General features: G+C 38.9%; 1 protein-coding gene across 6 annotated transcripts in view; it reads left to right on the forward strand.

Annotated features, from left to right (window-relative positions):
* cacna1ab (calcium channel, voltage-dependent, P/Q type, alpha 1A subunit, b) overlaps window positions 1-26,038 on the forward strand; it is a 302,834-nt gene that overhangs the window by 236,502 nt on the left and 40,294 nt on the right. For 5 of the 6 annotated variants that reach the window (XM_062026422.1, XM_062026423.1, XM_062026425.1 and 2 more), the window contains one exon: window positions 13,224-13,320. In XM_062026422.1, coding sequence (XP_061882406.1) covers window positions 13,224-13,320 — 97 coding nt within the window. Of the gene's footprint in view, window positions 1-13,223; window positions 13,321-19,652; window positions 19,750-26,038 lie in introns of all 6 variants that reach the window. The other variant, XM_062026427.1, reaches the window with a different exon arrangement.

The following is a 26,038-nucleotide window of genomic DNA, read 5'->3' on the forward strand; positions in this document are numbered from 1 at the left end:
ACCTATATACACACACACACACACCTATATACACACGCACACACCTACGTATGCACACACACTTATATACACACACACACCTATGTATACGCACACACCTATACACACACCTATGTACGCACACACACACTTATATACACACATACCTATCTATATATATATATACTGTATATACACTTATACACGCACATTTGTACACACACACCTATATATACAGACATTTGTATACACACACACCTATATATACAGACATTTGTATACACACACACCTATATATACAGACATTTGTATACACACACACACACGCACTTATATACACACACACCGATACACACACCCACCTATGTACGTACACACACACACACACACACACACCTATACACACTTATACATACACACCTATACACACACACTTATACACACACACACACCTATGCACACACACTCGTGTATTTACACATCTATACACACTCCTATGTATACACACACACACCTGTATACACACACACACACGCCTATGTATATACACACACCTATATATACACAACTATGCACATACCTCTACACACACCTACACACACACACACTTATATATACACACCTATACACATACACACACTTATACACACACACCTATGTACACGCTCACACACCTATAAACACACCTATGTATGCACACACACTTATATACACACACACACACCTATGTATACACAAACACACACCTATACACACACTTATGTACGCACACACACTTATATACACACATACCTATCTATATATATATATATATATATACACTTATACACGCACATTTGTACACACACACCTATATATACAGACATTTGTATACACACACACCTATATATACAGACATTTGTATACACACACACCTATATATAAAGACATTTGTATACACACACACACACACTTATATACACACACACCGATACATACACCCACCTATGTACGTATACACACACACACACACCTATACACACTTATACATACACACCTATACACACACACTTATACACACACACACCTATGCACACACACTCGTGTATATACACATCTATACACACTCCTATGTATACACACACACACACCTGTATACACACACACACACGCCTATGTATATACACACACCTATATATACACAACTATGCACATACCTCTACACACACCTACACACACACACACTTATATATACACACCTATACACATACACACACTTATACACACACACCTATGTACACGCTCACACACCTATAAACACACCTATGTATGCACACACACTTATATACACACACACACACCTATGTATACACACACACACACCTATACACACACCTATGTACGCACACACACTTATATACACACATACCTATCTATGTATATATATATATATATACACTTATACACGCACATTTGTACACACACACCTATATATACAGACATTTGTATACACACACCTATATATACAGACATTTGTATACACACACACACACACACACACACACTTATATACACACACTTATGTACACACACACCGATACACACACACACTTTTGTACGTACACACGCACACACTAATGCACACACACTTATACACACACGCACACACACACTTATATACACACACACACACCTATACACTCACTTATGTACACTTACACACTTATATACACACACACACCTATGTACACACACACACCTATACACACTTATACATACACACCTATACACACACACTTATACACACACACCTATGCACACACACTCGTGTATATACACATCTATACACACTCCTATGTATACACACACACACCTGTATACACACACACACACACGCCTATGTATATACACACACCTATATATACACAACTATGCACATACCTCTACACACACCTACACACACACACACACTTATATATATACACAGCTATACACATACACACACACACCTATGTACACGCTCACACACTTATAAACACACCTATGTATGCACACACACTTATACACACACACACACCTATGTATACACACACACACACCTATACACACACCTATGTACGCACACACACTTATATACACACATACCTATCTATATATATATACACTTATACACGCACATTTGTACACACACACCTATATATACAGACATTTGTATACACACACACCTATATATACAGACATTTGTATACACACACACACACGCACTTATATACACACACTTATGTACACACACACCGATACACACACACACCTTTGTACGTACACACGCACACACTAATGCACACACATGTATACACACACGCACACACACACTTATATACACACACACACACCTATACACTCACTTATGTACACTTACACACTTATATACACACACACACACCTATGTACACACACACCTATACACTCACCTATGTACACTTACACACTTATATACACACACACACACACACCTATACACTCACCTATGTACACTTACACACTTATATACACACACACACCTATGTACTCACCTATGTACACTTACACACTTATATACACACACACACCTATGTACACACACACACCTATACACTCACCTATGTACACTTACACACTTATATACACACACACACACACACCTATACACTCACCTATGTACACTTACACACTTATATACACACACACACCTATGTACTCACCTATGTACACTTACACACTTATATACACACACACACCTATACACACACACACCTATGTACACACACACCTATGTACACACACACCTATACACTCACCTATGTACACTTACACACTTATATACACACACACACACACACACCTATACACTCACCTATGTACACTTACACACTTATATACACACACACACCTATGTACTCACCTATGTACACTTACACACTTATATACACACACACACCTATACACACACACCTATGTACACACACACCTATACACTCACCTATGTACACTTACACACTTATACACACACACACACACACACCTATACACTCACTTATGTACACTTACACACTTATATACACACACACACCTATGTACACACACACCTATACACTCACCTATGTACACTTACACACTTATATACACACACACACACACCTATACACTCACCTATGTACACTTACACACTTATATACACACACACACCTATGTACTCACCTATGTACACTTACACACTTATATACACACACACACCTATACACACATACCTATGTACACTCATACCTATATATTCACACACCTTTACACACACCCATGTACACCACACACACACATGTCACCATCCATATATCATAGTTGTATATTACACCAGTCCATTCAAAAGGTAGAAACAACACAGGGGTGTTAAAAGTCCATGTTGGCAGAGATGGAAACTGAAAGTTAACTCATTGTGTTTATCTCCTCGAGCAAGACCACAGCTAGTCACTTCTAAGGCGTTTTGCTCCCTCAACAGTTGGGATAGACATGTATTTACCTGACAGTGGGGAAATCATACAGTAAGAAAAGTTTTTTAAAAAAACGAGTAATCATAAGTAATACGTATTGGCCCCAAACGATTGCACTATGTAGACATCCATTTTTTACCGCTTGTCCCATAAATAATCAAACAAAAACACTGTCTTTACATCCATATGAACAACATCCATATAGAAGAAGTACAACGGAGAAGGTCGGGCGTTTAGTTCTGATGTTACTGTAATTAGCGGTAACATGGGTCATCACCCAGTTACAGTTCATTGCTGTAAAGATATGTCACAGTCAATTACTGTAAGTGTTACTGTGCAAGTAATAACCTTTTTATCAGGAATTGATTGTAAATGTACAACTTTACAGTGTGGTAAAAAAAGAACTGCTATTTCGGTCGCCAGGAATTTCACCGTAAAAAAAACATTGGTGTTGTTTTTCCATTCACCGTTATATGCTGTAAGAAGCACTGTACATTTTACTGTAATAAACTAGCGAGTGAGCTGCCAGTTTTTTGGACAAATAAAATGTGTTTTTCACACAGCAGCAAAACATACATGATAATAATTGAATATTGTCAATATTAACAAGTATCAAATAATGACGGTTGCATATTACTTACACATACACGGTCTCCAAGGCATATTAGAAGGTATCCAGTAACAAACGTGTCCGCGTCATTCCACTTACTGCTTATATTCGTGAATGATCGTGGCCACAAGGTGTCACCAAGAAATACCACCCCACTTAAAGACAGCGCAAGTCCGTCATAAGTTTAGTGTTTTTTCATACCAACCTTTGAAAAAAACCTTCAAAATAAAACTATGTACTGTGGTTCCTGCTGCTCACTCGCTAGTTTATTACTAGCGAGTGAGCTGCCAGTTTTTTGGACAAATAAAATGTGTTTTTCACACACCAGCAAAACATACATGATAATAATTGAATATTGTCAATATTAACAAGTATCAAATAATGAGGGTTGCATATTACTTACACATACACAGTCTCCTAGGCATATTAGAAGGTATCCAGTAACAAACGTGTCCGCATCATTCCACTTACTGCTTATATTCATGAACGATCGTGGCCACAAGGTGTCACCAAGAAATACCACCCCACTTAAAGACAGCGCAAGTCCGTCATAAGTTTAGTGTTTTTTCATACCAACCTTTGAAAAAAACCTTCAAAATAAAACTATGTACTGTGGTTCCTGCTGCTCACTCGCTAGTAATAAACTAGCGAGTGAGCTGACAGTTTTTTGGACAAATAAAATGTGTTTTTCACACAGCAGCAAAACATACATGATAATAATTGAATATTGTCAATATTAACAAGTATCAAATAATGACGGTTGCATATTACTTACACATACACAGCCTCCAAGGCATATTAGAAGGTATCCAGTAACAAACGTGTCCGCATCATTCCACTTACTGCTTATATTCATGAATGATCGTGGCCACAAGGTGTCACCAAGAAATACCACCCCACTTAAAGACAGCGCAAGTCCGTCATAAGTTTAGTGTTTTTTCATACCAACCTTTGAAAAAAAACCTTCAAAATAAAACTATGTACTGTGGTTCCTGCTGCTCACTCGCTAGTAATAAACTAGCGAGTGAGCTGCCAGTTTTTTGGACAAATAAAATGTGTTTTTCACACAGCAGCAAAACATACATGAAAGTAATCGAATATTGTCAATATTAACAAGTATCAAATAATGACGGTTGCATATTACTTACACATACACAGTCTCCAAGGCATATTAGAGGGTATCCCGTAACAAACGTGTCCGCATCATTCCACTTACTGCTTATATTCGTGAATGATCGTGGCCACAAGGTGTCACCAAGAAATACCACCCCACTTAAAGACAGCGCAAGTCCGTCATAAGTTTAGTGTTTTTTCATACCAACCTTTGAAAAAAACCTTCAAAATAAAACTATGTACTGTGGTTCCTGCTGCTCACTCGCTAGTAATAAACTAGCGAGTGAGCTGCCAGTTTTTTGGACAAATAAAATGTGTTTTTCACACAGCAGCAAAACATACATGAAAGTAATCGAATATTGTCAATATTAACAAGTATCAAATAATGACGGTTGCATATTACTTACACATACACAGTCTCCAAGGCATATTAGAGGGTATCCCGTAACAAACGTGTCCGCATCATTCCACTTACTGCTTATATTCGTGAATGATCGTGGCCACAAGGTGTCACCAAGAAATACCACCCCACTTAAAGACTGCGCAAGTCCGTCATAAGTTTAGTGTTTTTTCATACCAACCTTTGAAAAAAACCTTCAAAATAAAACTATGTACTGTGGTTCCTGCTGCTCACTCGCTAGTAATAAACTAGCGAGTGAGCTGCCAGTTTTTTGGGCAAATAAAATGTGTTTTTCACACACCAGCGAAACATACATGATAATAATTGAATATTGTCAATATTAACAAGTATCAAATAATGACGGTTGCATATTACTTACACATACACAGTCTCCAAGGCATATTAGAAGGTATCCAGTAACAAACGTGTCCGCATCATTCCACTTACTGCTTATATTCATGAACGATCGTGGCCACAAGGTGTCCCCAAGAAATACCACCCCACTTAAAGACAGCGCAAGTCCGTCATAAGTTTAGTGTTTTTTCATACCAACCTTTGAAAAAAACCTTCAAAATAAAACTATGTACTGTGGTTCCTGCTGCTCACTCGCTAGTAATAAACTAGCGAGTGAGCTGCCAGTTTTTTGGACAAATAAAATGTGTTTTTTTCACACACCAGCAAAACATACATGATAATAATCGAATATTGTCAATATTAACAAGTATCAAATAATGACGGTTGCATATTACTTACACATACACGGTCTCCAAGGCATATTAGAAGGTATCCAGTAACAAACGTGTCCGCATCATTCCACTTACTGCTTATATTCATGAACGATCGTGGCCACAAGGTGTCACCAAGAAATACCACCCCACTTAAAGACAGCGCAAGTCCGTCATAAGTTTAGTGTTTTTTCATACCAACCTTTGAAAAAAACCTTCAAAATAAAACTATGTACTGTGGTTCCTGCTGCTCACTCGCTAGTAATAAACTAGCGAGTGAGCTGCCAGTTTTTTGGACAAATAAAATGTGTTTTTCACACACCAGCAAAACATACATGATAATAATCGAACATTGTCAATATTAACAAGTATCAAATAATGACGGTTGCATATTACTTACACATACACAGCCTCCAAGGCATATTAGAAGGTATCCAGTAACAAACGTGTCCGCATCATTCCACTTACTGCTTATATTCATGAATGATCGTGGCCACAAGGTGTCACCAAGAAATACCACCCCACTTAAAGACAGCGCAAGTCCGTCATAAGTTTAGTGTTTTTTCATACCAACCTTTGAAAAAAACCTTCAAAATAAAACTATGTACTGTGGTTCCTGCTGCTCACTCGCTAGTAATAAACTAGCGAGTGAGCTGCCAGTTTTTTGGACAAATAAAATGTGTTTTTCACACAGCAGCAAAACATACATGATAATAATTGAATATTGTCAATATTAACAAGTATCAAATAATGACGGTTGCATATTACTTACACATACACAGTCTCCAAGGCATATTAGAAGGTATCCAGTAACAAACGTGTCCGCATCATTCCACTTACTGCTTATATTCATGAACGATCGTGGCCACAAGGTGTCACCAAGAAATACCACCCCACTTAAAGACAGCGCAAGTCCGTCATAAGTTTAGTGTTTTTTCATACCAACCTTTGAAAAAAACCTTCAAAATAAAACTATGTACTGTGGTTCCTGCTGCTCACTCGCTAGTAATAAACTAGCGAGTGAGCTGCCAGTTTTTTGGACAAATAAAATGTGTTTTTCACACACCAGCAAAACATACATGATAATAATTGAACATTGTCAATATTAACAAGTATCAAATAATGACGGTTGCATATTACTTACACATACACAGCCTCCAAGGCATATTAGAAGGTATCCAGTAACAAACGTGTCCGCATCATTCCACTTACTGCTTATATTCATGAACGATCGTGGCCACAAGGTGTCACCAAGAAATACCACCCCACTTAAAGACAGCGCAAGTCCGTCATAAGTTTAGTGTTTTTTCATACCAACCTTTGAAAAAAACCTTCAAAATAAAACTGTGTACTGTGGTTCCTGCTGCTCACTCGCTAGTAATAAACTAGCGAGTGAGCTGCCAGTTTTTTGGACAAATAAAATGTGTTTTTCACACACCAGCAAAACATACATGATAATAATTGAACATTGTCAATATTAACAAGTATCAAATAATGACGGTTGCATATTACTTACACATACACGGTCTCCAAGGCATATTAGAAGGTATCCAGTAACAAACGTGTCCGCATCATTCCACTTACTGCTTATATTCATGAACGATCGTGGCCACAAGGTGTCACCAAGAAATACCACCCCACTTAAAGACAGCGCAAGTCCGTCATAAGTTTAGTGTTTTTTCATACCAACCTTTGAAAAAAACCTTCAAAATAAAACTATGTACTGTGGTTCCTGCTGCTCACTCGCTAGTAATAAACTAGCGAGTGAGCTGCCAGTTTTTTGGACAAATAAAATGTGTTTTTCACACACCAGCAAAACATACATGATAATAATTGAACATTGTCAATATTAACAAGTATCAAATAATGACGGTTGCATATACTTACACATACACGGTCTCCAAGGCATATTAGAAGGTATCCAGTAACAAACGTGTCCGCATCATTCCACTTACTGCTTATATTCATGAACGATCGTGGCCACAAGGTGTCACCAAGAAATACCACCCCACTTAAAGACAGCGCAAGTCCGTCATAAGTTTAGTGTTTTTTCATACCAACCTTTGAAAAAAACCTTCAAAATAAAACTATGTACTGTGGTTCCTGCTGCCCACTCGCTAGTAATAAACTAGCGAGTGAGCTGCCAGTTTTTTGGACAAAATGTGTTTTTCACACACCAGAAAAACATACATGATAATAATTGAATATTGTCAATATTAACAAGTATCAAATAATGACGGTTGCATATTACTTACACATACACAGCCTCCAAGGCATATTAGAAGGTATCCAGTAACAAACGTGTCCGCATCATTCCACTTACTGCTTATATTCATGAACGATCGTGGCCACAAGGTGTCACCAAGAAATACCACCCCGCGTAAAGACAGCGCAAGTCCGTCATAAGTTTAGTGTTTTTTCATACCAACCTTTGAAAAAAACCTTCAAAATAAAACTATGTACTGTGGTTCCCGCTGATATCGTATGGAATAATTACTGGTATCGGCCGATACTCAAAGATCGGAAGTTTCTTTCCTTTACGTCAGAGGGTTCAAACACCTTTTTATCGAGGGCCCACATTGCAATTATACCCTGGCCCTTGTTGAATATTACGTGTACAACAACAGCCTTGAATACTTTGTTTACATTGCCGATTGTCTCTGATTATTCTACTTTTTACTCACAGACTGTGATATCATAAGTCAAGTGGACAAGCAGAGAATTACAAACATTCTTTTTTTTTTTTTATTACATTGGCAGGAGAAACACATTTTGCCAGTATGTGCGTTATGGAGGGACACTATTTCCAGCCTTCCGCAGGGCCACATCAAAGGAAGTGGCCCTTTGTTTTTTGTTTTTTTAATCGCTTAAATCTCTTGATCAACTTCAGGTCCATCTGTCAGTATAAAGTAAAAATATATATATGTGTGTATATATGTATATACATATATACATTAATATACATATATACAGTATGTATACAGTGTTTCCCACACATTCATTTATCTGTGGCGGCCCGCCATGAAAGAATTACGTCCGCCACAAATAGATTTTTCGGCTTTTTTTTTCTTTTCTTTTTTTTTTGTCCTGTCCAGCTTCTCAGGCAAATCATATAGTTGATGTAGATGCCCGTATATGCTGTTCAGATTTACTTTACAAAAGAGAAGTGTAGGATACTTCTCTTGTCGCCTTATTTGTATTTGACCACTACTGTTTTCTGTTTATTTGTTACTGACTGTGGCAGGACACCTCTGCCTCTGTTTCACTTTATGTTGCTGGTAAATAATATGGTTGTAGTTGTAGGCTAAAGTTAAATGATTTAGTATGCACTAATTAAAGGGGCAGAGCTTTAAGAGACATTTTAGCTTTTATATTTTATAAGGTATATTTTTTGTAAGAACCACAATTAATAAATATATTTCAGTAAATAACTTGTTGTTCAAATCTGTATATAAATATGTACATAAAGTGTTGTAGTTATATTGAAAAATGGATGGATGGATGGACGTTTAAAACAAAACTGTTATTATTAATTAGTAAGTATACATTTTTTGAGCCTTTTTAGAGAAAATCATATCATTGTAGTAAATTATGCAAATTACTCAATGATGCCATGGTGACCACGCCCCCACCGCCACAGGTATCTTGGCAGTTTATGGGAAACACTGGTACAGTATGTACATATACATATGTGCACACACATACATACATATAGGTATACATGTATACATACATGTATACATATATGTACAGTATATATGTATATATACATACATGTATACGTTTATACATATATGTACAATATATATGTATATATACATATACTGTATGTATATATACATGTATGTATACATATATATACATATATGTCTACACACACATATAGAAACATATATATGTATACATATATCAATTATATACGGTAAAAACATAAATTATGCAATATTTTCCCCAAAATGAGTGGAATCTTTGATCTTTGAGTAATTGGAGACTTAAATATGCCAATAATTGATGACACCATTGATTTTAATTCATTATTATTTTTTCAGCAATGACTGTTTTTCCCAAAAGGGCCCCACTTATAAATGTGTTAAAAATAAGTCATACATTTTATTTGTGTTTTTTTTTTTTTTTTTTTAACTTCCAACACTTAAGTCTCTAGATCAATTTCAGATCCATACGTCCATTACAAGTTATAATTTGTTTTATGATTTTTTTTTTGGTATTTTTTTTTTTAATGCCCTTTTTGTCAAAGTAGACATCATTTTATTGCGACAAAACCATAAAATATGCAATATTTTCCCCCAAAATGAGTGGAATCTTTGATCTTTGAGTAATTGGAGACATAAATATGCCAATAATTGATGACACCATTGATTTGAATTCATTATTATTTTTTCAGCAATGACTGTTTTTCCTAAATGTGTTAAAAATAAGTCATACATTTTATTTGTGGTTTTTTTTTTTTTTTAACTTCCAACACTTAAGTCTTAGATCAATTTCAGATCCATACGTCCATTACAAGTTATAATTTGTTTTATGATTTTTTTTTATTTTTATTTTTTTTTTAATGCCCTTTTTGTCAAAGTAGACATCATTTTGATTTTGATTTGATTTTTATTAAGGATCCCCATTAGCTGGTTGCCTCAACAACCCACTAGTCTTCCTGGGGTCCACAATTCAATACAATTACAAGTAAAAGCATATAATTATAACTACACAATACAGAAAAAAATAAAAGCATCAATAAAAAAACAAGCAAACAATTTACAGTCACAGAATAATAATTACCATACAAATATAACTACACAATATATATAACTACACAATATAAATTTTATTGCGACAAAACCATAAAATATGCAATATTTTCCCCAAAATGAGTGGAATCTTTGATGTGAAGTAATTGGAGACTTAAATATGACAATAATTCATAACACCATTGATTTTAATTCGTTATTTTCTGGGGGGTGGAAAAACATCTTGTGTGTTATCAGAGTCAACATTGCAACTTTTTATCCTTTTATTCTAGAGATGTTCGATAATATCGGCAGTCCGATATTATCGGCAGATGAATGCTTTAAAATGTAATATCGGAAATTATCCGTATCGGTTTGAAAAAGTAAAATGTATGACTTTTTAAAACGCCGCTGTGTACACGGACGTAGGGAGAAGTACAGAGCGCCAATAAACCTCAAAGGCACTGCCTTTGCGTGCTGGCCCAGTCACATAATATCTACGGCTTTTCACACACACACACAAGTGAATGCAAGCCATACTTGGTCAACAGCCATACAGGTCACACTGAGGGTGACCGTATAAACAACTTTAACACTGTTACAAATATGCGCCACACTGTGAACCCACACCAAACAAGAATGACAAAAACACTTCGGGAGAACATCCGCACCGTAACACAACATAAACACAACAGAACAAATACCCAGAACCCCTTGCGGCACTAACTCTTCCGGGACGTTACAATATACACCCCCTGCTACTCCCTACAAACCCCGCCCCCCAACCCGGCCCACCTCAACCTCCCTTTATGTCCCAAATTCCAAGCTGCTGTTTTGAGGCACGCTAAAAAAAAATAATGCACTTTGTGACTTCAATAATAAATATGGCAGTGCCATGTTGGCATTTTTTTTTCCATAACTTGAGTTGATTTATTTTGGAAAACCTTGTTACATTGTTTAATGCATCCAGCGGGGCATCACAACAAAATGAGGCATAATAATGTGTTAATGCCACGACTGTATATATCGATATCGGAATCGGTAATGAAGAGTTGGGCATTATCGGAATATCGGATATCGGCAAAAAAGCCATTATCGGACATCTCTAGTTTTTTTAATTAGTATTTTTATGCCCTTTTTGTCAAAGTAGACATCATTTTATTACGTGAAACCCATAAAATATGCAATATTTCCCCCAAAATTTGTGGAATTTTTAATCTGAAGTAATTGGAGACTTACACTACCGTTCAAAAGTTTGGGGTCACATTGAATTGTCCTTATTTTTGAAGGAAAAGCACTGTACTTTTCAATGAAGATAACTTTAAACTAGTCTTAACTTGAAAGAAATACACTCTATACATTGCTAATGTGCTAAATGACTATTCTAGCTGCAAATGTCTGCTTTTTGGTGCAATATCTACATAGGTCCATTTCCAGCAACTATCACTCCAGTGTTCTAATGGTACAATGTGTTTGCTCATTGGCTCAGAAGGCTAGTTGATGATTAGAAAACCCTTGTGCAATCATGTTCACACATCTGAAAACAGTTGAGCTCGTTACAGAAGCTACAAAACTGACCTTCCTTTGAGCAGATTGAGTTTCTGGAGCATCACATTTGCGGGGTCAATTAAACGCTCAAAATGGCCAGAAAAAGAGAACTTTCATCCGAAACTCGACAGTCTATTCTTGTTCTTCGAAATGAAGGCTATTCCACAAAATTGTTTTGAACGGTAGTGTAAATATGTCAATAATTCATAACACCGTTGATTTTAATTCATTATTTTCTGGGGGGTGGAAAAACATCTTGTGTGTTATCAGAGTCAACATTGCAACTTTTGATTCTTTTTTTTAATTTTTTTTATAGTATTTTGAGAATATGCAAACGTTGCAAAAATGTCCGCACTTTAGACACCCCTGACTTCCGTCTTCCAGATGTTTTTTCTTGCAGCCCAACACTCCTCTTCCTCCTGTCCTCTTTGTGCATGCGAGGAAGGCATCTCTCTCTCTCTCTCTCTCTCTCTCTCTCTCTCTCTCTCTCTCTCTCTCTCTCTCTCTCTCTCTCTCTCTCTCTCTCTCTCTCTCTCGCCCTTCTCCAGCTGTTGTGTTCTCTCCTCCCGTGACCTCCTCCTAACCTCCCTTGTGTCTTTCTTGCAGCGGGCGCATACATTATAAGGATATGTACAGTTTATTGCGAGTTATCTCCCCTCCCCTGGGCCTTGGCAAGAAGTGCCCGCATAGGGTGGCCTGCAAGGTTTGGACTGCACCCCCTAAAGCACCCCCACTCACAAACGCAACCTGCTCGCCTTTTAAGAGAGTGGAATGAATGTCGCTCTTTTTTTAAGATGGATTATTCCCTTCCTTTGTCATCGTTTGTTCTTTTCGAGGTTTGCATCACTAGTCTGCCATCGAGGGTGTATTTGCATTCTGACGGGACCATGGGAATGTTTGACACACACACACACACACACACACACACGCGTGCGCAGATAGCAGTGTGTGTGTGACGCATGCGGTGGTGCACTGCACTCGCTGTCGTCGGGAAAATTCACGTTTTCATTCAAAGGTCAAAACTCAGTCATCTTTTTTCTTTTTGGTTTCCATTTCTGCTTGCTGTCTGATTTTGCCTGGGCAGGAAATGTTTGGGCCACGTGCATCTTTTTTGTTTGGTGGGGGTCGGGGAGGCGGGGTTTATTAGCACGGAGACACACCCAAAGGCGGCGGGGGCCTCGGCGTAGGAAAACAAAACGTGTCTCCATGGCGACAGTCAAGGCAAGCGACATTGTATGGAGGTCGATTTGTGTCTTTGTTACCCCAAAAAATGTTGACACTGAATTTTTTGCGCTTGAATTTTGTGAATTTTATTTTCATTGAAAAAAATTGTACACAAAATTCATGTGTTAAAAAAGTCAGTTTGTTCGTAAAAATTCAGTGCAAAAAAAATTTCCGTGCAGAAATATTTGTTGCTTCAAAACTCAAGACCCACTTCTATGGAGGTAAATTTGTGTTTTTATTACAAAAGCTTTTTATTGCCACAAAATCTGTCGCTGAATTATTTGCATTTGAATTTTGTGAACTGAATTTAATTTTATTTTTTTACATCAAATTATGCTGACACTTTCTTTGAATGAAAATGTGTTTAAAAACTCTGCTTGTTTTGAAATGTTGCGTGTAAAAATTCCGTGCGAAAAAATCATTGTGATAAAAATTTAGTTGATGAAAATTCGGTGAAAAAAATTCAGTGTAAAAACAAAATCAATGTATCAAAATTGAATGTAGAAAATTCACTTTTGCAAAATTCAGTGTATAAAAATGTGGTGTGTAAAAATTCAGTGTAAACAAATTCAGTGTTAAAAATCAGTGTAAAAAAGTATGTGTAAAATAATTCAGTGTATAGGAATTCAGTGTGTAAAAAAAAATCACAGTTGAAAATTCAGTGTGTAAAAATCCAGTGTTAAAAAATCAATGTAAAATAATTATGTGTGACATAATAATTGTGTGCATAGAAATTCAGTGTAAAAATTCTATGTTAAAAAAATCACTGTAAAAAAAATTCAGTGTGTAAAAATCCAGTGTTAAAAAAATCAATGTAAAATAATTGTGTAAAATAATAATTCAGTGCATAAAAATTCAGTGTGTAAAAATTCAATGTAAAAAAAAAAATTCAGTGTTTGAAAATTCAGTGTGTAAAAATCCAGTGTAAACAAATTTGGTGTGAAAAAATTCAGTGTAAAAAAAAATCAATGTATCAAAATTTATTGTAGAAAATTCACTGTTAAAAAATTCAGTGTATGAAAAGTTGGTGTGTAAAAATTCAGTGTAAAAGTAAATTTAGTCTATGAAAATTTAATGTGTTAAAAATTCAGTGTTAACAAAAATTAAATGTATCAAAATTCACTGTTAAAAAATGTAGTCTATGAAAAGTTGGTGTGCAAAAAATTCATTGTAAACAAATTCAATGTAAAATAATTGTGTAAAATAATAATTCAGTGCATAGAAGTTCAGTGTGTAAAAATTCAATGTAAAAAAAAAATTCAGTGTTTGAAAATTTAGTGTGTAAAAATCCGGTGTAAACAAATTTGGTGTGAAAAAAATTCAGTGTAAAAATAAATCATTGTACCAAAATTCATTGAAGAAAATTCACTGTTAAAAAATTCAGTGTATGAAAAAATGGTGTGTAAAAATTCAGTGTAAAAATAAATTTAGTCTACAAAAATGTAATGTGTTAAAAATTCAGTGTAAAAAATTCAGTGTTACATTTTTTTTTAAATGTATCAAAATTCACTGTTAAAAAATGTAGTCTATGAAAAGTTGGTGTGTAAAAATTTCAGTGTAAACAAATTCAGTGTTAAAAAAATTTGTGTAAAATAATTTAGTGAATATAAATTCAGTGTATACAAATTCTATGTAAAACAAGTTTGGTTGTGAAAATTCAGTGTGTCAAAAACTCAGTGAAAAAAATCAGTGTAGGAAAATTGAGTGTGAAAAAAATATTGGAAACATTTGTTGCTTCAATTCTGAAGACCCACTTCTGCTTTATTAGAATAAATAATTAAGTTAGATTAAATTAAAGACTCAGCATAACTTGATGTAAAAAAAAAAAAAAAAAAAAAAAGTAGTTCACAAAATTCAAACAGAAAAATCTGTTCAAATTATGTGTCAAAAAAAGCTTTTTGTAATAAAAACACAAATTAACCTCCATACAATGTGACTATTTTATGAGATTTTCAAATACCTGGCAAATATTGAAGTTATCTGTTACTTGCTCCATGTTGAGAGCGTACGCTGCAAAGTTAGCGTTGCTTATGCCACTGAAAAAAAAAAGATTAACAAGAGTAATGTATTCAGCCCAAAATGTATGTCCTTTTCAGAGTCATGAATGTCCTTTTGGACCGCCCGTCCACCACAATGACTCAGCGGTTAGCATGCAGCTGCTGTCTTAGCTTTAGCGCGCTAACATGGAGGATGTAAGCATACCTATTCTTAACGGCCACACCCGCTCTGTTTGTGTCTCTGTCTTTTTCTGGGGGTGGGGGGAGAATGAACACATGTGTATGTGTGTGTTTTTTTGGGTCAGGAACGTTGGACTTTTCAAGGTCTCGTGTCCACCGAGAGCCTTTTAAACGAGCTGCGCCAGACAGAACCGTTGCTAGCCGCTAGCTTTAGCACACGTAGCGCTTTTTGAAGTTGTCCATCGTCCCGCACTAGGACCCACCCTTCTAAGATGATCTGAAAGTTAACCTGACGTGTGTGCTGAGCGCCTCTTTCTTCACTGTCTCTCCAGGCTGGTAGCTCATGACACCATTAATAATAATACAAATAATAATATATGTGTCAGGTTCAAACACTGATGACATCTATTAAACAAGACAAGAAGCAAAGAATCAAACGGAGACAGAATTCAATTTGGACTCAATATTGAGGAGAGACGCGGCGACTGTACGCTCTGTACAGTCTTCCACCACGCTCTAACGAAAAAAGGTTTACGTCTCCTTTATTTGGATATTCAATGTTTACACAACAACATCTGTTTCTACAGGAATGGGGGGGTATGTAAACAGCTCTTATTTTTGGCCACAAAAGAAAACAAAAGAAAAAGATGCCTCAGACTTGGGCTAGTCCTGGACTCAGCTTGAGGAGGTCTTGGATGACAATAGATAACCTCCTCCCGTCTCCTCCCATCGTACACAATGGAATTTTCCAAGCCTTAGCTTGGTACAACAAAGACAGCCTCTTGTCTGTTCATTGGGAGCTCAGAAAGAAAAGTTTTTTGTTAATTTACATACAATTTTTCTGACAGTATGTGTGTGAGAGTGTGTGGATCAGAAAACAGGGAGAGCTCAAAGAGTATTTCTAAGGCGTTCTTATTCTGCCAAAAGGAAGGAAAGTATTATTAAATTACCCACAAAGTCGACTTTTAGCTTCGGGGCTAATCTCCTTAAGAGCTACTAGTATGACCCTTTGTAAACAGCTTCCACTCTTCTGGAAACAAGATTTTGGAATATGTTCGTGACCATTTCTGTCCATTGTGGACTCCAGATACAATATAGAAGTTGATGGAAGTTGTTTTGCCGCACTGTTGTGACGAAACGAGACCTGAGCCAGAAGGCAGAGCTCTCGGTCTACCGAGCTGTCTACATTCTTACTCTCACCTATGGTCATGAAGTGTGGGTCATGACCGAAAGAATAAGATCGCGGATACAAGCGGCCGAAATGAGTTTCCTCAGAAGGGTGGCTGGCATCTCCCTTAGAGATAGGGTGAGAAGTTCAGTCACCCGAGAGAGACTCGGAGTAGAGCCGCTGCTCCTTCGCTTGGAAAGGAACTAGCTTAGGTGGTTCGGGCATCTCGTGCGGATGCCTCACGAGCGTCTCCCTAGGGAGGTCCTCCTTGCACGTCCCACTGGGAGGAGACCCCGCGGCAGGCCAAGGACCAGACGGGGGGATTACATCGTCTCTCTGGCCTGGGAACGCTTCAGCATTCCCCAGGAGGAAGTTGCTAATGTTGCTCTGGAGAGGGAAGTCTGGGGGTCTCTGCTGGAGCTGCTGTCCCCGCGACCCGATTCCGGATAAGCGGTTGAAGACGGATGGATGGATGGATGGATGAAAGTTGTTTTTCTTAAGTTGTCCAAGACATTTGAAGTCGTTTTCGTCATGCTAGTATACTTGCGGGACTATAGAAAGCAGACTTTTCATTGAACTTTGTTCAGAATCCAATTTTCAGAGGTGTGAAGAAAACAAATGCGTCCTCATTTAGTACCTGGACTGACATGTAAAGGGCACACAGCATCCAGAATGCTGGAATCTAAAAAGAAGACTCCTGGCTAGCCATTAGCTTACCTGGTAGCTCCATGGCGGTAACACTTGCCCTGATGGTTACAAATGTCGAGAAACTTGTAGGACATGTTCTACCAAGACTTGGTCCTCCGTTTCTTTGAACCTGTGTTTCATGTGCTGACCTTATCTTTGGACGGTGTGGTTTGGTCGTGGTACTTTAACATTTGCTCTTAACACAATTTAACCATCATTGTGGATTCTAAGTAGTACCTCCTGGATTTTGCAATGTAGCAATCGCCCTAATTCACAGAAATCGCTGCCTCGCAACTTTGACCAATGCCCACAACTTCCCCGCACATTTAAGCCAATCAAACTCGAGACTTGCAACGGCGGGGCGGCTCACGTAACAGACTCAACATCCCAGGTGTTCTTGATGAAAGGGGGGAGGGATTTTTCAGGGTTACTTTCGCTTCAATGGTCTCGCTGGGGTGTTTACAGCCCAGTCTTGCTAAGGCCGGTTGCATAGGGAGTCGAATTGTAGATAAGGATTGTTATGGGTAGGACCAGCAGACATATTCCAATGATTTGTCAGCTCTAATTGCGCGTTCTGGCTCTCAAATTGATCCTAATTTCACCTTGCGCAGTGGGAAACTCCTCCGAGATGTTACCCAATTTGGTTTCCCAATTTGCAATTCAACTCCGAGATCACGGAAGTCTGGGTGCCCACAGCTCTGCCCATCCTATCCACCGTGACGGGCAGTGCTTGGGCTCCTTGAACGGCTGCCATCGTCTTTCAAATTTGTTGAGGGCCCAGAGCAACGCTCAATCCAATCAGAAGATGACCTGTTATCACAGTTCCAAATAAATATCTTCAATGTCTTCGACTGAAAGAACTGCCAGGCACAGAACTCTCCACTTCTCTCCTAAGAGTCCATTGGGTATCCAGCAACAAATGTTCCATCAGGACAAGCGGGTTACTCCAAACCCGAGCTTCTCTTTTAAAAGATCCTGTCAATTTCGTTGAGAGACCAGTTGATCAATTGGATCATTTAGATTTCGGAGAGCAGTGCAAAAAAGAGGCTCCTACCAAGGTAAAACGAGACAAGCCAAAGAAGCAAACGCGGGCCAATGAACTCGCAGCCACGCTTGTCTCGTCGAGCGTGGCTCTTAGCCTGTCTGGCGGCGCAGACGTGATTGTGGGCTCCCGTTGGACGCGCAGCCTCAGGAACGTAGCTGACATGGTCGGCCATTCCTACGGCGTTGTCCCGCTAGCTTCCTCGGCGCTATTCTACCCGAGCAGACGAGACCCAAATCCTCCTTTTTTCACCTGGACTAACTCAACTCCTCCCTTTTGACCTTTCCTCCAAGCTGCTCCTCCCTTCCTCTCTCTTTTGTACTCGACGCCAGGCTAGGCCACGCCCCCTTCTCCTCTCTCATCCTCTCTATCGCCACAGCAACCACACATCAACAGCGGTCCGAAATCAATAACCTTTGTGTATTTGTTTCCCTCCCTCTTCCTTCCCTGTGTCCCTTTTCTTTCCGTTCTTCCTCGCCTCGTACCACCCCGACGTTTTCCCCCATCCCCTCATCCTTTATTTCCTTTCCTCTGTCATGGTTTGTTCTGTCTGTCGGTTGATTGGTTACTGTGTGTGTGTGTGTGTGTGTGTGTGTGTGTGTGTGTGTGTGTGTGTGTGTGTGTGTGTGTGTGTGTGTGTGTGTGTGTGTGTGTGTGTGTGTGTGTGTGTGTGTGTGTGTGTGTGTGTGTGTGTGTGTGTGTGTGTGTGTGTGTGTGTGTGTGTGTGGCCACCCCAGCGGCCGGATCACTTACACAGACATGTATCAGATGCTAAGACACATGTGTCCGCCGCTAGGCCTCGGGAAGAGGTGTCCGGCCCGGGTGGCCTATAAGGTAGACCCGCCCCCTGCGGCTCCACCCCACCTTCCTGTCCCTCCCCTTTAACCTCGCCCCCATTACACCCACCCTCCCTCCCCCCCCGCCCCCGTCCCAGCGGTGTCCTCCTCGCTGTCTGTTATGGTGGTTGTGGTGGTGGTGGTCTTGGTGCGCGTTGTCCTTTCTCCGAATCTGCGGGGAGAGAGTGGCTTCTGTGGTGCAGTGACGTGACAGTGGACCCCCCCTAATTTTTTATTTTCTTCCACTTTTCCTAATTTCGCCTGCCGTCAGGCCGCAGGAGCGAGGGAGCGGAGGAGGGGGGCTTTGCCTGTCCATCTGCAACCTGCACGGACGCACCACATCCCTACACACATGCACACACACACACACACACGCGGAGACACACAACTAGAGCTGCATCATAACCATAAAAGTACACAATAATGTGCGGTTGAATGTTATGAATTTGACACATTTGAGACAACCGCACGCACCGGTCACTCTGCCGACGATGCAGGTACAGAAGGACCGGCAAGGCCGCCTGTCTTCAGTCCTCTGCTTTTCTGGTTCCTGTGGATGGCTCCGAAGCACTCATGTGCACGCGCCCACACACACAAACATTTGCTGACACAAGACAATAATAACCAGGACACTTTTTGGGTTTTCGTTGATTTGGTGTTTTTTAAATCTTGAGGAATCTTCAGTGTCGTTGGCTTCAATTCGTGCCCGCGGACCACCAGGGTGACCATTCGGGTTTTGCTTTTCTGCACTCTCTGCTGTCTGTATTTATCTTCTTTGTTATTGTCCACCCATTTGTCTTTCACTCCGTTCTCAGTGGCATCCAGATTCATGACAGTCCGTATCTTAAAGGCCTACTGAAACCCACTACTACCGACCACGCAGTCTGATAGTTTATATATCAATGATGAAATCTTAACATTATAACACATGCCAATACGGCCGGGTTAACTTATAAAGTGACATTTTAAATTTGCCGCTAAACTTCCGGTTCGAAACGCCTCTGAGGATGACGTATGCGTGTGACGTAGCCCGACGAACACGGGTATGCCTTCCACATTGAAGCCGATACGAAAAAGCTCTGTTTTCATTTCATAATTCCACAGTATTCTGGACATCTGTGTTCGTGAATCTGTTTCAATCATGTTCATTGCATTATGGAGAAGGAAGCCGAGCAAGCAAAGAAGAAAGTTGTCGGTGCGAAATGGACGTATTTTTCGAACGTAGTCAGCCACAACAGTACACAGCCGGCGCTTCTTTGTTTACATTCCCGAAAGATGCAGTCAAGATGGAAGAACTCGGATAACAGAGACTCTAACCAGGAGGACTTTTGACTTGGATACACAGACGCCTGTAGAGAACTGGGACAACACAGACTCTTACCAGGATTACTTTGATTTGGATGACAAAGACGCAGACGTGCTACTGTGAGTATGCAGCTTTGGCTTTTTTTTGCGTATGTACGTAACTTTTTTTTAAATATATAAGCTTTATGAACCTTGGGTTAGGTGAACGGTCTTTTGGGCTGAGTGATTGTGTGTGTTGATCAGGTGTTTGAATTGTATTGGCGTGTTCTATGGAGCTAGGAGCTAGCAGAGGAGCTAGGAGCTAGCATAACACGTACCGTACCGTACGTGCGCGTCACGTACGTAACTTTTTAAAAATATATAAGCTTTATGAACCTTGGGTTAGGTGAACGGTCTTTTGGGCTGAGTGATTGTGTGTGTGTTGATCGGGTGTTTGAATTGTATTGGCGTGTTCTATGGAGCTAGGAGCTAGCAGAGGAGCTAGGAGCTAGCATAACAAACACGCAGGTGTTATTATGCAGGATTAATTTGTGGCATATTAAATATAAGCCTGGTTGTGTTGTGGCTAATAGAGTATATATATGTCTTGTGTTTATTTACTGTTGTAGTCATTCCCAGCTGAATATCAGGTACCGTGAGTATGCAGCCTTGGCTGCTAAACATTCGATAACTTGACCGTATGTGCGCGTCACGTACGTAACTTTTTAAAAATATATAAGCTTTATGAACCTTGGGTTAGGTAAACGGTCTTTTGGGCTGAGTGATTGTGTGTGTTGATCAGGTGTTTGAATTGTATTGGCGTGTTCTATGGAGCTAGGAGCTAGCAGAGGAGCTAGGAGCTAGCATAACAAACACGCAGGTGTTTTTATGCAGGATTAATTTGTGGCATATTAAATATAAGCCTGGTTGTGTTGTGGCTAATAGAGTATATATATGTCTTGTGTTTATTTACTGTTGTAGTCATTCCCAGCTGAATATCAGGTCACCCCCGGCTCTCACAGCATCTTCCCTATCTGAATAGCTTCAACTCCCCACTAGTCCTTCACTTGCACTTTACTCATCCACAAATCTTTCATCCTCGCTCAAATTAATGGGGAAATTGTCGCTTTCTCGGTCCGAATCTCTCTCACTTCATGCGGCCATCATTGTAAACAATAGGGAACTTTGCGTATATGTTCAACTGACTACGTCACGCTACTTCCGGTAGGTGCAAGCCTTTTTTTTATCAGATACCAAAAGTTGCAATCTTTATCGTCGTTGTTCTATACTAAATCCTTTCAGCAAAAATATGGCAATATCGCGAAATGATCAAGTATGACACATAGAATAGATCTGCTATCCCCGTTTAAATAAAAAAAATTCATTTCAGTAGGCCTTTAAAGTGATGACTAGTAGGTCAGCTTTCATTTAGTGCCAGAACCTGATTTTTTTTTTTCCGGCACAGTGCAGGTAAACATCTACAAAGTGAAAGTAAGGTAACATTATACAGCCGTACCTCCGAATACGAGTGACCCAGCTTTTAAGCAGAAATTTGGATTATGAGCCTCCCCACTGCAAGTAAGCATAGCAGACGATACCATGAACGCTGTACGATTTGACCAAAACTTCTGGTCTTACTCGCTAGCATTAGCTTGTAGCTAGAGATGAACTTAACTTTGTTTTTCCAAGCATGGTGGTGAAGGGAGTGAGTGTGAAGGACATTCCTGAGAAGAAGACTTGGATGATATTCAGTGAAGTATAAAATTTGTGCGGAAATTTTGATGGGCTTGCTATCTGTGCTGTGAACCTCTGGCCCGGGTGTCAGGTTCAAACACTGATGACATCTATTAAACAAGACCAGAAGCAAAGAATGAAACAGAGACAGAATTCAATGTGGTTCAGTGAGGAGAAACGTGCACATATGTACCCTTGTACCACTAGTGTCATTACGTTCTGCCAAAAGATTGCACGCCTCCTTTTTTTATTTTGGACCCTCCCCGACCACATGGCCACCACTGCTTCCAAAGGACAAAGGTTTGTAAAATAGTTCAAAAAGAGTTCCATAAAAATAGTTCAAAAAGAGTTCCATAAAATAGTTAAAAAAGAAATCCATAAAATACTTCAAAAAGAGTTCGTAAAATTGTTCAAAAAGAGGTCGTAAAATACTTCAAAAAGAGGTCGTCAGGAAATTGGGCAGATCCTGCCATCTCTCCTCTTTGAAGTCCTTGGGTTAGAACAATATCTTTCTGTTGATTACCATACATGAAAGAACACAGAAAACCCTTCATGTGGCTTTCCCCCTTACACAGTGGAGTTGTACGAGCCTTCTTCTTGGTAGGTTTCAAAGACAGCTTGTGTCTTCTCACCGGGTCCTCAAATGTAACACAAAGTTTTTGTGATAATTTAGAAACAATTATTCTAACACCGGGATTGTGATTGAAATTTGCATACTTTTAAGATAGCACCAAAATGGCCATGATTTTTTTAGGTTTAATTGCATAAAATAAGCGAAAAAATTCAGCATAAAACGTAAGAATGCTAATGTTATCATGGTGAAATTAGCATGCTTAAATAGAAGAAGTTAGCATACTTCTAAGATGGCGCCAGATATGAAAATCCATGATTTTTAGGTTCACACGAAAGCAAATAGCAAAAATGCTAGGATAAAACATTAGCATGCTAACAGGGTGAGTTTGCATACTTTCAAGTTGGCACCAAGTATCAAAAACCATGATTTTTATGTTTAAATAAACAAAATTAGCTAAAATGTTAGCATACGAACGTTAGCATGCAAACATAAGAGACGTTAACATACTTCTAAGATGGTGATCCATGATTTTTAGGTTCATACGAAAGCAAATAGCAAATGCTAGCACAACACATTAGCATGCTAACATATGATGAGTTTTGCATACTTTTAAGATGGCACCAAGTATCTACAGCCATGATTTTTAGGTTTAAATTCCATAAAATAAAATAAAAATTCAGCATAACACACAAGCACGCTAATGTTAGCATGGTAAAATTAGCATGCTTAAATGGGAGAAGTTAACATACTTCTAAAATGGCGCAGAGTATCAAAATCCATGATTTTTAGGCGTATGGACACAAAATTTGCTAAAATGCTAGCATGCTAATGTAGGATGAGTTAGCAGACTTCTAAGATGGGACCAAGTATCAAAAACCATGATTTTTATGTTCAAACTAACAACATTAGCTCAAATGCTAATATAAAATTTTGCCATTGGAAGAAGAAATACCAAAAGTGACGAGGCGGTTCTGTAGTGTGCCTAAGTAGGGTTCCTGCCATAGAGCAGGGTCTCTTAACCTTTTTGACTTTGGGACCAACTTATTTACAACCGAGGGGCCCGGGTCCCGCTCAAATATTAACACTAAATTAGTCATCTAAAAAAAAAAAAAATCTACTTAATACATACAGTGCTAAAATTGATTTTTTTTTTAAATAAATATAGATTAATTAATTAAATAAAAAATAAAATTAATAATACAAAATATATATTTTCCAACTAAATGTGATAATATATCATTTCTTTACATAATTGTCCTAAATAAACTGTCAATAAATTACAGCTTCACCACTTTAGTCATACTTTTTGCGCTTGACTCTAGCGCCAGACTTCTTCTGTTTGTTTGATATTGTCATTACTGCCACAAGTGGTGGAAAAGTGCATTACAACTGAACACAGACCAAAAGCTGAGAAACACAGATTTTTTTTTTGCGGCCCTATGGTTAAGAGACACTGCCATAAATTGTGTCTAAACTGAACAGTGTGGGAGACCAAAAAAAAGCATTGACTTGAAAAGAAACCAAGAAGAAGACAACGAAAGTATCGCAAAAATTGTCGATTATCTATTTTTTTGTCCGTTTACATCCCAAAATGACATTTAAAGGGGTAATTTTATGATTTTTTTTTGTACATTTCAGACAATTCTTTGTGGTTTTACATAGATTGTTTTACAAACGCTTTCTTTCAGGATGCGCCCTTTTGTTGGCGGTCTTATTTTACGTGCCTCCACTTTGACAGCGTCTCCTTGTGCGCCGTCTTTGTTTGTTCCAAAAAAAAATAAGCAAAGACACTAAAAAGGCGTGTTATTGTTTGTGCTGTGGCGCCATCTTTGGGGCAAGTTCGCTCACTGCTGCTGCTGCAGTGGCCTTCTGTTTATTGCTTTCAACCGGAAGTAGAAGTGCCGTTAAGTCTTCTATTCGTCCGTAGCGTTGCTACATGTGTGGATTCTTAACTCATCAATCCAAGCAACGTTTGTAAGTTTTACAATACAACTAAAACAATTCGTACTTACTAAACCCGTCCCATGTGTGATGTCTGTCTCGCCGTCTTTGTTGTCATTTTTAGCATTCCCATAGCGGAGGATACATGTGCATGCACGAGCCAGTCTGCCCTACAACTAGAGGATAGTTAAAAAGAAGGAACTTATGGACCACGTGGTTGGACTACAATGGCGGATCGCCGCAAAGCCTGTTGGGTAAATGTATACCATATATGGATAATCCGCTGACGTTCCACACAGGTCTCTTGGCGGAAGTATGGAAGGCAAGATTGTTCGATAAATATCTCCGCCATACTCCCACGGTTGGATTTCACATTTTCAGGACCTATGCAGATTCCAAATACACTAAAACCGGTACCATTGGGTAAGAAAAGTCGGTTTTGCACATTAGGGTCAATGTAGTTTTTGGAGATGTAATTCAATATTTTAACAAGACAGAAAAGGACTATGTTCCATTCGGGTTGTAAAAGTTGTGAATCTGGGTGACTTCCACTGCCACCTTTGTCTTTTTCTTCCTCCTCTGTCTCTACCGTCTGTCTACTTCCTGTCCGTCTGTCCGCAATCGGCCTCTGTCTTCATCGTCCTGTTGAATCCCCCCCCCACCCCCCGGCTGTCCGGCCCCCGTCCACTTTTCTTCTTCTGTCACTTCGAGGATGTTGGTTTGCCCTCACGGTCCCCCCCCCCCCACCCACCAT

This window comes from Entelurus aequoreus, linkage group LG18 (genome assembly GCF_033978785.1).
Source record: "Entelurus aequoreus isolate RoL-2023_Sb linkage group LG18, RoL_Eaeq_v1.1, whole genome shotgun sequence".
Lineage (NCBI taxonomy): Eukaryota > Metazoa > Chordata > Actinopteri > Syngnathiformes > Syngnathidae > Entelurus > Entelurus aequoreus.